The sequence below is a fragment of the Tachypleus tridentatus genome, chromosome 4 (assembly GCF_004210375.1).
Source record: "Tachypleus tridentatus isolate NWPU-2018 chromosome 4, ASM421037v1, whole genome shotgun sequence".
Classification (NCBI taxonomy): Eukaryota; Metazoa; Arthropoda; class Merostomata; order Xiphosura; family Limulidae; genus Tachypleus; species Tachypleus tridentatus.
The window spans coordinates 94,195,419-94,211,448 of record NC_134828.1 but is presented as its reverse complement, the minus strand read 5'-3'; the positions used below and the strand labels follow the sequence as shown (position 1 = coordinate 94,211,448).

The window sequence follows — 16,030 nt, the reverse complement described above, 5'->3', positions numbered from 1 at the left end:
ATACGCAGTGCTTTAACCATCATATCAAGTTAAAAACATTTAATGTTCTAAACATTAAGTTAACCATAATATTCACAATGAAGATGCGCAATGTTTCAAACAGAAGGTACGAACATTGTTTTAACCATAATATTAATATTATGTAGAAGTAATACGGTAGTAAAGTACATACGGATTGTACAGAGAGCTTTAAGAACGACGAACATGTCTAATTACGTAATGGTTTAAGACTGGTAAAGATGCTAAAGACAGGTATTGTTTTACCTATTATGTAGTATTTAAAAAGGCTTGAGCGTGTTTCGTTTCTAAGGGTCAGAGGGAGCTAATGATAAGTTATTTTTTTATTTGTCTATTTATAGATTGTCCTGTTCCAAGTTCTATCAGTGGTTTCGAAATCTTGCGGTAATGTAATATAACACCACCAAACTTAACTTTTGGATTGCTCTTTCGTTCAAAATTACGAAAGTGTTTGACGAGATTTCGAAAAATAATATCGATTATTCAAATTAGGATGAAATTTTTAATCTATGTTCTGGAAAGTTAATGATGTTTGCAGGAACTACTTCGACTGTGAGGTAAAAATCCCGTGTTATCCAATGATTTTTTTTTATCACTATTAGGGACTATTTTCAAATCCAGTAATGTTTTGATTTCAAATCGAATAAAATTGCTTTGCGAATTGCAATAATTTCGATAAATTTTGAAAATAAAAAAAACACTTTTGTATTGTTTGTGTAATTTAGACTTTAACTTTTAACGGCATGTTCGTGTGTGTGTTTTCTTATAACTAAGCCACATCAGGCTATCTGCCGAGTCCACCGTGAGGCCGTGTTTGTTAGTAGCAATAAGCCAAAAATGGAACCGTTTTTAATTACTGACCAAAATCTACTATTTGAGCTATATTTCATGATCTCATTAAATATATTTTGTTTGTTTTATGCTTAGATATCGAAACAGAATTTTAAAGACTACTATATTTTAATAATTTATTAATAATGTTAACGAAAAAACAAACAAACAACGTTAATACTTGTTTCAAATTTATTACTATCGGCCGATTTTTTATTCTCTTATAAATCATTCTATAACACAAGGATCACATTCTTAAATGTTGCACTTTAACACTGAACAAAATGTATTATACTCTTCAAAAGTGTTATATTAATTAGGTATTCCGATCGATAAGTATCCAACAAAATCAAATATTGTATAATACATTTGGAAAAATCGTAAATGCTGCATCTCTTATTGCTTTTAAAGTCTTAAAAATATACGAACAAATAATTATTTTAATCTGGAAACACAATAATCCCTGAAATATTCCAGGTAATTATCGAATAAACAATTTGTGTTTATAAGACGCAAAATAAGCGAAATATTAGTAATTACACGACATGTGACACGTTTTTCTGTGTGTATTTGAAAATAAACCCAAACGTAATTGCATTAACCGATGTGTAATATAATTAATTAAATGTGAATGTGTACCAAACTTTATTTCTATTTCCAATATTGTTAATTAAAAAAAAAACTAAATTTTTTTAATGTTCTACGTGTGTTCGAGGTATGGAGAGACTTCAAAATAATAACTGTGCTATAAATATACAAAAGTTGTAAAAATATTAAATAAAAACTTCAGAAAAATAAAGATTTCTGAGCTTCATCCAAAGAATCGCCTTACAACTAGTGAAAATAAAAGAAAGTATTACTCATAAAAATAAACACTGTAGATAAGAAAGAAGCATTACAGGATTACAGAAGAATTACAGTTTCCAGTTCGTTTGATCCGTTGGTAAGATATATATATCATTCTTCCATCAGTAACTCACAAGATAGAATTACATGAACAATGTTATTTGTACTTGTGTTGTTGTCTACAATAGTACTGGATAGAGTTACGTCCTTCTATATATGCAGTGTTTATTATTTTAGCCTACGCAGACCGTAGTCATTAAAATATGGCCTTCTCATCTGATGATGCTTTAAAAGATCTGGAAAGCTTGTGTTATAGGGTGCCTAAAAATCACATTTCATGTCATATATTTTCCCTTTTATTTTTCTCCGTTCTCTTTATTTTCATTAAGAAACTTGTCACGTAAATAAAACGCTGATCAGTGTGCATGATATTATAAGGACTAATGAAAACTGTTCAGAGCTAATGATGCTTACGGTAGCTCCACATAAGGATGGGCTTTATGTGCTTATTGAGAATGATTGAAGGCCTACTGAATACCTTATGTGATAGTACTTGAAACACGCTTTAACATGTCTAAGAGTTTCCTAATTAAACTTATGACTCACAATATGTCACCCCTAGTGGCACAGCGGTAAGTCTACGGACTCGTAATGCCATAAACAGAGTTTCGATATTTGTTGTGGGCACAGCACAGACAACTTACTGTGTAGTTTTGTGTTTAGTAACAAATAAACACATTATTCGTACGCTAAGACTTTGCTCCTCCAGAGTAGATATATTTGAGATATAATCACGTGGGTTTCGTCATAATTACCTTATACACATCACACGTCTTCTATTAAATTAATTATACGTTAAAGGCGTAATTCATTATAAATAGTTATCTTGGCAATGAGAAGGTCGCTTGAAAATAATCACTGGTTCGAAAACTTTAAATATTATATATTATTACCATGTAGTTACGTCCAATCAATTATCCATAGTTTTCTGTACGTACTGTCAACGAAAGATCAAAGGAACGGTATGGAAATCAATTAATTAAAGTTCATGATCCAACAGTCAGATAGTTAGCGATATCTTTTATCGGAAGAAATCATAAAAAATTCAACACTTACTGCTTTGTACATGATATATCTAGAAGGCTAAAAATACAGAATTCACTAGAACTTGTCTTATTGAAGACGGCAAATTTAAAACTATCTAAAACAGTTTTAAACAAATTAGAAATAAATAATGAAAAGTTTACGTCTCTCAGTTAATAAAGTAGTTGTATCGAGAATCTGAGACCGCTAATTATTAATGAAGTTTTGATACATAGTATGTTCTTAAGTCTGGGAAAACTAATTTGAAGCAAATGAATTACATTGATAGATTAGTACTTTTCTTATGACATAGTTTACATGGTTCATTTGTACTTCACACAAGGAATCAATGATATGTATTCCTAGTTTTAGAACTTACAAAACTCACTTTTTGATAAAGAAGTTGAGGTAAAGGTTAGTTATTTTCTTGACATTACTTTTTAGTTTTAATAACTACAGTAAAACAGTTTTTAATCTAACTTATCACAGCATTTTTATTGATAAGAGAGAAACTTATATTTGGTTTTATTTCATTAGATATGTTGAGCCATTGTAATAATTTGTTTTACTAAAATATTATCAAACGAACTTACAATGAACGTGGAGGAGAATTCTTCGACTGACCGACGGAGGAACACCGTTAGAGGCTATGCACAGATATGCTCCCATGTGTAGTCTTGTGACACGTGTTATATTCAGTTTCTCACCTTCGTGACTAATATCTAAACACAGTCAAATATTTAACTAAATATTGAGTATAACAAGTTGGACAGATTCATTTATAGGAAAGCAAAAACATCTTACACAGAATTACTGATAAGAAAGTAAAAACAGCTTACACAGAATCACTTGTAAGATATAAAAACAGCTTACACAGAATCACTTATAAGAAAAAAACAGCGTACACAGAATCACTTATAAGAAAGCAAAAACAGTTTACACAGAATCACTTGTAAAATACAAAACAGTTTATACAGAATCACTTGTATGATACAAAAACAGCTTACACAGAATTAGTGATAAGAAAGTAAAAACAGCTTACACAGAATCACTTATAAGAAAGCAAAAACAGCTTACACAGAATCACTTATAAGATACAAAAACAAGTCGCACAGAATCACTTACAAGATACAAAAACAAGTCGCACAGAATCACTTTTAAGAAAGCAAAACAGCTTACACAGAATCACTTGTAAGATACAAAAACAAGTTGCACATAATCATAAAAAAAAGAGACAACTTACACAAAATTACTTATAATAAATTAAAAACAAGTTAAACAGAATTATTTATAAGAAGGTAATATCAACTTGGACAGAAATTCATAAGAAAGCAATAAAACTTCCATAAAATCAGTTATAACGATACAACAATAACTTACACACGATCACTAATAAGAAAGCAACACTTACAAAAAAAATCACTTAAAGCAACGATAGCTTACACGGAATCACTAAAACAAAAGTAATAGAGAATTATTTATAAGAAAATAATAACAGTTTACGCAAAATAACTGCAAGAAAACAACAACCTATGCAGAACTTCTTATAATGAAATAACAACAACAACTTACCCAGAATCATTTACAAGAAAACAACCAATAAATCTCTCAATCATTTTCCTGAATAAATGCGTTGATAGCTTAAATATGCACCAACTCACCACTAATATCAAGGAACTGCAGTGGATACAGCTGTTTCATTTCTTTTAGTGTATTGCAAATAGATGAGTTGAAATAAAACGCATTATGTAAAACGCTAGCTTTGGTCTGGTTTTGTGCATATTAAAAGCGCTTTTAACATCTACTAGCCATTTGAGAAAAACATTACCATAAACACTGAAAAGAAGAAATACTAATAAGTCATTCTGATTTCTTTCATGTTTTAAAAAAAAAACTACGCACTTTTACTTTTGGTATATTGTATACTGTAAGAGTTTCGACTTCAGTTACTTATTATTACACACGTAGAATTGGGAAAAATATTTTTTCTTACCGATTCCAAGTACATTAAACTTTTCTAAGCTGCCCTTCTATTTTAGAGGTCAAAGGTTTTATGAATTGTTATATTTATGTACTATTTTTTGTAGCATACTAGATATTGCACTTGGATATCCTCTCAGAAAATAGTGATAACCAATAATAACTTAAAGATTGTGCACAACATTAGTCACTCGGTCCTTCATCTTGACCATCAGGTTATTCAGTGAAATTACGTGATGACTTCTAGATAACTGCAGTCATGACTTACTTATAATCTTGTGACCGCTTCCCTGTGTTAGGGGGATTGGCTCTCCATCTTCTCTTCTCCAAGTTATACCTGGTTCTGGGTATCCTTTAGCCTTACACTCCAAAGTAACATTGGAGCCTTCCCTAGTGACCATATCAGCCGTACTTTTGTCCACTATAATGTCTGGTGGAACTAGAGTTAAACCAGTTTAAAATAATATTTATAAATAGGAGGAAATATAAAATTAGGTTATAAAAGATGAAGTAACTCATATGCTGAATTTTGGTGGGTAAGACCTCAAAAGAAATCAACCCGTGATTACGTCACATTTATTTTTAATAAGTTATCCAATGCACCAGATTTATTCGGCGTTTTAAACCTTACATGTTCTTTCACCCGTGCAACCACTTTTATTGTTGTAAAACTGTCGCAATTTTGCTTACAAGTTAAGTAAATTTGTAAAGTACATTTGATATATTCAATGGAGAATGCAATATTTTTTCTAAAGAAATACCAGACATATCCAGCTTTAAAATGTATCTCAGTTGTACGTGAATAATATCCAGAGTTAGTTTCTAAACATACAAAACAATATTTACCGGTATGTGTTAAGATTAAACAGACTGAATATTAAAACAACAACACTTGATAACTTCACAATTTTAAATACCAAATTTTAAACAGTTGCAACTAATTCGATCAATCAAAGATATATTAAAACATATTTCCACAGAAACTCTTTGATCATATCAAACTTACTGTGGAAAAAAAAAGGTCCAACTTAAAGAGATTTAATATTCACGATGAAGCCCGATCTTGTCCAAGTTTTATTAAAGCACAGACAAGTTTGCACAGAGTTTGTCAAAGCAAAATAAAAACCTGTAAGTGTATTTATGGTAAAGTGAACATTAAACTGCTATCGTTAACATAACACGTGCTAGAAATGTGAATTTATGCTGTTACTGAAGTTTTACAGAAAACTTTACATTTATGCTGTAAACATTGAGTATTATTACCTGGATCCTTAAAAATAATGAATGTGCTAATATAGTTATTTAAAAATAATGAATGTGCTAATATAGTTATTTAAAAATAATGACTGTGCTAATATAGTTATTTTAAAATAATGAATGTGCTAATATAGTTATTTTAAAATAATGAATGTGCTAATATAGTTATTTAAAAATAATGAGTGTGCTAATATAGTTATTTTAAAATACTGAATGTGCTAATATAGTTATTTAAAAATAATGAGTGTGCTAATATAGTTATTTTAAAATAATGAATGTGCTAATATAGTTATTTTAAAATAATGAATGTGCTAATATAAAATGACATGAACAGTCGTTTTTCATAAAATTAAATGAAACAAAAACGTTAGAGAATGAGCCAGTATGGGTCACAAAGCTACACCATCAATCTGATAATAAATATTGTCATTTCTTTTTCTTTGTTTATTTGGAATTAAGGACAGAGCTACACAATGGGCTATCTGTGCGTTGTCCACCACGACTATCGAAACCCAGTTTCTAGCGGTGTAAGACCGCAGACATACTGCTGAACCACTGGGAGGCTGACACTGAGCCAAACACGTGTTGTGGAATGGCAAATTTTCTTAACTTTAGAAATACAGATTTTCGACTTCATAAACGTTTGAATTTTTATGAAAATTATATATGCAATTAACTGCATTTTGTCTTCCAAGTAGAGTTTAATATACAAGTTTAATGTACAAGTTTAATATACAAGGTCTCAATAGAAAAACTACCGTAGAATCAAATCTTAACAATCAAAGACAGTTTGAAATTTTTGTAAGTCAATTACAAAATACTGAGGTAAACAAAATTTTGTTTGTTTTTGAATTTCGTGCAAAGCTACTCAGGGCTATCGCCGCTAGCCCTCCTTAATTTAGTAGTGTAGGGCTAGAGGGAAGGTAGCTAGTAATCACCACTGACCGCCAACTCTTAGGCTACTCTTTTAACAAAGAATAGTGGGATTGACTGTCACATTATAACACCCCCACGGTTGAAAGGACGAGAATGTTTAGCGTGACAGGGATTCGAATCCGCGATCCTCGGATAACGAGTCAAGTGCCTTAACCACCTAGCCATGCCAGGGCATTAAGGAATAAGCCCATAATATTAAGTAAGAGACTTCCAGTCTAAATTGAGGTACCTGAAGGAGAAATGTAGTAAATCGGGCTAAAATAGTTAAAATATATAATAGCTTCCTGTGCAGTCATTAAGTAAAAAGTAAAGATAGATAATACGGCTAAAATAGTTAAATATATATAATAACTTATTATGCAATCATTATTTTTTAAAGATTTATATATACAGATATATATAAATATATATATACATATTTAATAAATAACATGTTGACTGACCATATAGTTATATTCTTATTATCCTTCTAATCCTTATCCGAGAAACGTTGATTCATTTCACTGTCACTAACTATATATCATAATGAATAAAAATCAAAACTATTGCTACAGTACCCGTAAAGCTGGTACAAACTGTATTATGTCAACAATAAACCAGCAACATTTACGAATGTCTCGAATTCTGGGGTATTTATTTAGTTATAATTTGAAAATGTTAAGTATATTTTATTAGCGCACTTAAATGTATACAGTGTAGAATTCTTGATTTGAAAATAACATTCCTATAGGCCTTTAATTTACTCATTTCTATATGGATAAATATTTAAACGGAAGCAAGTGTAATATCGTATATCTTACTCATACATTAACTGAAAATGCTCTTTATATCATCTGCTTTTCCAAATGTTCATGAAGTAATAAATAAACAGTTGAACAACGACAGCAACGACAGACATTTTACACGTGTTTGAACATCTAATTCTTGAGCGTTTCGGAATATACGTATTCTGCTTTCAGCAAGCTATATCGAACGGGGAAATTATTAGGTGTAAAAGTTTATGAAATTTAAACATTCTAATTAAAATTTAATAGTGGATGATCCAGATGAGAGTCCGTAATCCGAGGGTCGCGGGTTCGAATCCCTGTCACATCAAACAAGCTCGCCCTTTCAGCTGTGGGGGCTTTGTGATGTGACAGTCAATCCTACCGTTCGTCGGTAAAAGAGTAGCCCAAGAATTGGTAGTGGGTGGTGATGACTAGCTGTCTTCCCTATCTGCGCTAGCCGTACCTAGTCAGCTTGTCATCACCACCCACTGCCAACTCTTGGGCTACTCTTTTACCAACAAATAGTGGGATTGACTGTCACATTATAATGCTCCCAGGACTAAAAGGAAAAGAATGTTTGGTGCGACGGGGATTAAAACCCGCGACACTCAGAGTATGAGACAAGCGTCTTAAATTACATAATTCTAACTAACCTGGCAATATAATTCCTGCTTTGATAACAGCTACTGAGTTAATAATATTACAAGAATATATATTGTATATTGTTACAACTGTGCAATTATGTCTGATCTTGTGAAATATGTAGCTATTATATATATTTATATATCTGTAAAATCTACACACAGAGACAGATATACTTTTATAGCATTCTTTCCTGTTTTTCTTAATTGTATGAAAACTAATAAAATATGCTAAGTTTCTTAAGTAAGATAAAGTGTCAGAAACAAATATACAAACAGCTAGTAAAATAATGTGTTGCAAAGAAACTCGAGACAATAACATGTGAATCAAAAATATATTCGGGATGTGTGAATGTAGTAAAACATTAGGTGATTATGGACTCTAAAACAACTAATAAAACTGGAACAAATTGTTTAAAAAACGTCTTAAGAAGTAGGTTTAACATTACACAATGTAAGAAGTTAAGAAGTAGGTTTAACATTATACAATTACGCGAGTGATAAGAGAAAGAATCCGATTAGAAGGTGTAAAAAGAGTTAAGTCAATTTGCTGACGTCAATTTCGACTTGTCAACGTAATTATTTAAAGTTTAATAATTATTTTTCTCTAGACAACGTATGTTCCTTAAAAGCAAAATGTTATTTTTGATTTATTTTTCACATCAGTCAGAGAACATAAACTTACATGAAAGTACAGTAATCACACTGATGGAAGAACTTTCCACTTGTCCAACGTAATACTTATCTCAATAACCTACATTGTGTGACGTTGCTACAAATGTTTGTGATTTGTATGGTTTAGATCTGTAGTCCCTTGCTCGCCATAATAACCTAAACTACTTTAGATATTTGGATAATGTAACATACCGTCACAATTAATTATCTATTATTATTCAGCAAACTAACTGGTATTTATTTTATTTGTGAGTTTCTTTTTTTCTAACTAGAACGTAAATTTCAGTGAACTAAAAATAACCCAACGGTTCGCTACTCCCGTAAGAGCAAACTAGTTTCTCCGAATTCAGGGCTGCGGTGCCCCCATATAAGATCATCTTTACTTATTTTATTTTCTCTTTCAAATTGCACCTCTATCTCATATTCTTTTCGATAAAATTAACGCTTTGGTGAGATAAAGAAATTCGTAACTAAATACTGATTATTTAAAACTTCTCTTAGTCTGAAACCTCAGTCTGATTTAGGTTTTTATCATTCCCTTGTTCTTAAATGGGCCCCAGCAGGACCAGCTATACGTTTACAGACTTCCAATGCTAAAATCCAGGGTTTGATTTCCTGTCGTGAACAGTGTGCAGACAGATAGATTTGGTTTAAGAAAATAACACAAGTAACAGTTTTCTTGGATAAAAATACTAGTACTGAGTTATATCTTATATTATAGTTTAATCTGTATTTGCTAGATAACGTTTTCTGTCACAATTCAATAGTATATTCCATTAACAACCCCAAAACATCTTGACATTACCATCGTAATGTATGAAAACGTCACAGCATTACCTTTCTTCCCATTTCAGTTCAGTATTTAGTCAATGTAAAATAGAAATATTGTGATTTTGAATGACGAACGTTAAACATTTTGCTTTGTTATATTTTTGTTTCTAACTTTATTGTTTCAAATGCTTTATGTATGTGGCATCAAAGAACGTACACCTATTGAATGAACCTCTTCTTTGAATATTTATTTCAGAACTGTGTAATCTGTTTCTACTCGTTGTTTCTTCATACTTGTTTTCGATGACTCAGCGGTGAGCTTGGAGGTTTATTCGGAGCTCGGTATCTGTAATTAACAGCGCACAGATAGCACAGTGTATAGCGTTGATCTGAACACTTTCATTTCTGTGGGTACAGATACGTACTTTTATAGAGCACTGTCAAGGGCCTTAGAAAGTGTGATAAGGAACGTGTGTGCAACAAAAATTAACGAAAAACATAATGTTATATATCAATTTCCGAATGTTTGAAATAATAGAACAAATAATTATTTTTACCTTATACTTTTTACAGTCTGAAAATATAGCCACTTGTCAATCATTTCAGGAAATGATTTTTAAAAATATCAACATTGATATGACACGTAATAAGCGAGGTATACATAATTAAATGACGTCACTTATTTTGGTTTCAGGGCCCGGCATGGCCAAGCGCGTAAGGCGTGCCACTCGTAATCCGAGGGTCGCGGGTTCGCGCCCGCGTCGCGTCGTGCCAAACATGCTCGTCCTCCCAGCCGTGGATGCGTTATAATGTGACGGTCAATCCTACTATTCGTTGGTACAAGAGCAGTCCAAGAGTTGGCGGTGGGTGGTGATGACTAGCTGCCTTCCCTCTAGTCTTACACTACTAAATTAGGGACGGCTCGGTGCAGCGGGCTAACAACCTACTCACTTAAATACCTGTTGAAGAATCCGCAAGCGATTGCGGCCCAATGTATGATGATGATATATATTTTAATTTTAAACTTATTACTTTTGTTATCAAACACATAACCAGAAATGGGTTATTTGTGGTCTGCTAACCACGAACATCAAAATCCGAGTTTTGGTATTATAAGTCTTCAGACTTGCTGTGAGCCACTGGGGCCTTTTATATCTTGTGTTTCACTATTTGTATTCTTTCTGGAAAGAATAGTGAAACTGATGTATATTCCTTGTTGCTACAGCAGTAAGTCTACGGATTTACAATGATAAAATCAGGGGTTCGATTCTCCTTAGTGAATTACAGTAGGTAGCCCTATGTGGCTTTGCTACAAGAAGACAAACTGATGTATACACATATGTACAACATTAAAACAGATTGATTTCTAATTAAGTACAAAGCTTCACTATAGACTATCTGTGCTCTACCCACCACAGGTATCGAAATCCGTTTTCTAGATTTGTAAGTCCCTGGACATAGCGCTGTGCCACTGGACTGCTGACATAGCGCTGTGCCAATGGACTGCTGACATAGCGCTGTACCACTGGACTGCTGACATAGCGCTGTGCCACTGGACTGCTATCATTATCAATAAAAGTTTTTTAATGAAATTAACTTTTGTTAGTGATTTGTTTTCCAAAGTATAAAGATGAGTCTTTGTAGCTTGTCGTATCCAGTGAAATAAACAGTATCAATCTATTTATTTGTGACATAAAAACTATACAATGGATTATACACTATGAACATAAATTTTGTTCCTGGATAGTATGTGTTATTTCTTAATTGCTTATGTTGTAAAAGTACAGGAAATGGCCATTATTCCCTTCAAACTTTGCTTTGTGACCTTGGTAATGAAATTTTAAAATTAACCTATTTTCTATGTAAAAACTGTCAAATTTGCACATTTTCATTTACATAAGATCTGAATAAAACAATATATCAATCAAGTTTTACATGTATTTATACTAAAGTTATACAAAAATGTTTATAAGTGAGTAGTTTTTCAAGATTTGCGATTGTAATGTAAATCACTTTCACGTATCAGCCCCCAAATAGTCTACCATCATGTTTTCGTTATACACTCCTTGGTAGCGGCGTTCAAAGTCCAATATATTTTGGTGGAAGCGCTCGCCTTGCTCTTTGAGGTGCACCGAATGAGCCAGGGGAAGAGACGAATACTTATACCCGTTATGGAGCAGCACAACATTCTAGAAAGTTCTTGAATATTCTTGTAAGTTCGAGAAAAAATCTCTATCAGCTACTCAGCACTGAATCTACCTGGAATGTTTTGGAAAATGGGTAACTTATGAAAATTTTATTACCCAGCTCACAAAAGCAAAGTTTGAAGAGAAAAATTGGTCTTCTCCATTTACTTTAGGCATAAGCAATTGGGAAATAACACTTTCTGCCCAGGAACAAGAAAAAATAAACATTTTGTTACGTAGTGCAATCTACGTTCTGTGTACTGCAGGAAATCAAACCTCGACTTTAGCATCGTAAATCCAGACACTTATAGCTGACCCCTCAGTGGGTGTCACCAGGTAGATGAGATGTACAAAAACAAATACAGAATTCACCGAATATAATCACTAGGAAAAAAAAAAAAACATAAGGGAAGTCATTTATATAACTTGCTTACTTAGAACATCGAGGTAGCCCACTTGACTTATCATGGGAATAGTGTTGAGCTGACACATGTACCCTCCTCTATCAGACTCTTGGACATCCTTAATGTGTAGCAAGAAGTTTCTGTTGTCGCTTTCCTTAAGACTGATCCGATAATTCCTTGTAATAACATGATGATAAATGGTTAATATTGCTTTCGTCTTCACTTTGATCCAGGCAGCCTGAAAAAAGGTTTTACACAACACATTGCAATACGATCTATAAAGCATTTTACTAACGTAATACGTGTTTTTACAACAGCAAAATTGATTTATTAGGCCTTCTTTGCCATTTTTTTTCTTTTTTAAGTGAATTATCATCCGTTTATTGGTTAGTTATATAAATATTCTTCCATCTGGTCATTTCATCTAGATATTTCAATTTCACAGAACTATTTTCACTTTCACTACCTTACTTGTATCTTACATCATTCGTTTTACTTTCATTTATCTTATTAGTTACCATCTTATTCACGTGTTTTCAAACTTTTTAAGTATTATTTAACAACCATATTTTTTTTATTATTATCCAATCATAGTTTCTTCTCCCATCATGGATCTGAATAGGCCTACTTCAGTAAATTTATGAGTGTCTATCGGTAACTTAATTATAAAATTATTTGAAGTTCTCAAACACAGCTTGAGATTAAATTATCACGTTATAATAAAACTACTTTAACTAACTATGTATAATTATCATAATATTTTAATCTACAAATATTTAACTAAAATAAGAAATCCTTGCTGGGATCAATAATCATAAGTAACCATGAACATCTGTTTGTAATTATGTATGATAATAAACATATATTAAATATTGCTTTTACATATAGAAGAAAGCATTCACATCTCCATTGGCAGCCAATATTAAAAAAATGGAGTGGTATAGAAAAATAATTGTTAGTTCTATTATGTGCCCGTTCTGTGATGTCGTCATTGAAGTCATTAAAAGTCATTTAAGGGTCTTGTCTTCCCCTTATTAGAATGTATCATTGTACAACACTTTAATGGTTAATACGTATAAATTACTAACAATACATTTAGAACCAAAAATTACCAAAATCACTCTTTGAAAACAACATTGGTTGGTATAAATGAACACTTTCCGTGCACTTAGAGTTGTACCACAGAAAATCTGGATATCATAGCAAAGGCTACCACACAAATGTAGTTTTCAGATGCAGGATCAAAACCTTTTTTTAAAAGCAGGATATTGCATCTTTAAAGGATCCGAAACAGTAATATATTTTAAAACAATGTCCCCTTACATAAGGTAGAACTCGATCATTATTTTGCAACTGGTTCCTCTTGGTAGACTCAGCAGACAGCCTGATGTGGCTTTGCTATAAGGAAACTTTCACACACACGCAACTAGTTCTGCAACATGATTTACATAATATCACATATTCTGGTTAACATGGTCTAACTATATAGAAAATGTTAACAGAATCAATGAAATTTTCGTCAGGTTGTATGTCTAATGAATCTCAAAAAAAATGTGATCCTTCACATCATATGATACGCAATGAGTTTCGACGGCTGCGTACTACAAGCTCATTTACCCACAGATGACGTAAAGCAGATTAAGAACAGCAACCAATGGTTTATCGCCATACTAGTGTGTAGTAAAAATGTATGGTCCCTCTTAAGTATTTTTCTTTTCTGCTCCATTAACTTAACATTTGTTAAGTTGTTGTTATGGAGTGCATTTGGTAATTTTTGGTTTAAAATATTTCGTCTTTTTAAATGACATTTGTGTTGTATGATTAATTTTACTAAAATTAGGAAAAATAACCTCGAATTATTTAAATAAAATTGTCACAGAGCAGACCTATAACACTTCACTCACGTCACTGACGGATATTTTCATTATATCTTCATTTCTTGATCATTTACCTAATAACTGACTTCTGAATCACCCAGTGTACTGTTGACCTTTGATGTTAAAAACTTACTCGATATGATCCTAGGTTATCCACCACACATGGAATCTCTGCATCTCTACCGAGAACTACTGTGACATTTGGAATTGGTTCAGTAAATCGAGGTAACCCGTTCATAGATGGCACTTCTGTCAAAAGAAATAAAAGTATGTTAATTACATGGAAACTTTGGTTTTTCGGAAAATTAAAAAGGATAGTCTGTTTGATGTTATGTAAGCCACGCAAATTTCTTTTAGGTAAATTTTAAACTATAAAACCCTCGTGGCGTTTTTAAACGACAATAATCGTGTCGTGTTCGCATGAGCATGTATAGACTTTGAACTGGCAGTTCTCTGATATCTTTTGACTGGCATATTAAGTTTAATAAAACCAGCAAAGCTTCAGTTTGCATAAATCCGAACTAAAACGCACCACCAAGATAAAATATTCTGTACATTAAAGCATTAATGAAAAGAATAATTGGCTTTACCTGATAATGACATGTAGAGTTTGTTTTGGAATTAAGCACAAAGCACACTATGCCCTATTTGTGCTTTGAAACATTACATTGAAATGTAAAACCCTACGTTGTGTTTCTGGGTTTTCATAAAATTAAGAGCAAAGCTTGTTCAATTTTCGTATTATTATTTTTTACAGTTTTCATCTTTAATATTTCGTTATTTAAAACTATCGCGCCAAACATGCTCGCCCTTTCAGCCGTGGGGCGTTATAATGTGACGGTCAATCCCACTATTTGTTGGTAAAAGAATAGCCCAAGAGTTGGCGGTGGGTGGTGATGACTAGCTCCCTTCTCTCTAGTCTTACACTGCTAAATTAGGAACGGCTAGCACAGATAGCCCTCGAGTAGCTTTGTGCAAAATTAAAAAGAAAAATCAACAAACAAACAAAACAAAATTTAAAACTACGTAGATTAATATTTTACCATTTCTATATAAGAAATTATATGTCACACATAATTATATAACTGGTAGTTAATCATTAGCCTTAATGTTAGGGTTATCGTTAAAAGAACGTTAAAAATTGAGATACATTAAGAGTGAGATTTGTTATTATGAAGATACCAAACATTTTATCAAAACCTATTTATGATAGCTCAAGGCCGTTAGATGTGTCTTTAAACAAATATACCAAATTGAAGCGAAACTTTGTCAGTTAAAAATATTTTTACTTAACTGCTCGGTAGAAACTTAACGATTCTTAAGTTTAATCACATTTAACATTATTTTTATACACGTATACAAACTATGTGTCATTTGAAATCAAGTCTCGTTGTTGAAATATGTTATTTTGGGCTTAAGATATCTATGGTTTGAATAATAAATTAATAAAATAATTATCCTTAAAATAATTTAGCCGTCTACGTACAAGATGTTTGAATTTGTCAGCCATTTTCAGAAGGTTGTAATGTTTCTGAGAAATAAGATAAAGATACGAAGTTAAACGTGTTGTAAATCATGTATTTATAACATTTGTTATACATGTCTCTGTAAAAATAAAACAAATCATTTCTTCCAAGATGGAGGACATAGTTCCAGTTTTATTTTCAGTGTAGAGATACATTAACGCTGTGCATTTAAATTGGTCGCACGGGAAAGATCGTAAGGCATTTTCTTTACTCACAAATCAACAAGTTTACA

General features: G+C 32.1%; 1 protein-coding gene across 1 annotated transcript in view; it reads right to left on the bottom strand.

The window, feature by feature from the left end:
* Positions 1 to 16,030, bottom strand: part of LOC143249707 (lachesin-like) — a 152,762-nt gene that overhangs the window by 13,654 nt on the left and 123,078 nt on the right. Inside the window, exons 2-5 of the mRNA XM_076500019.1 lie at positions 14,406 to 14,521; positions 12,426 to 12,633; positions 5,027 to 5,197; positions 3,372 to 3,500 (exon numbers count right to left, since the gene is read on the bottom strand). Of these exons, the coding sequence (XP_076356134.1) occupies positions 3,372 to 3,500; positions 5,027 to 5,197; positions 12,426 to 12,633; positions 14,406 to 14,521 (624 nt within the window). The remainder of the gene's footprint in view (positions 1 to 3,371; positions 3,501 to 5,026; positions 5,198 to 12,425; positions 12,634 to 14,405; positions 14,522 to 16,030) is intronic.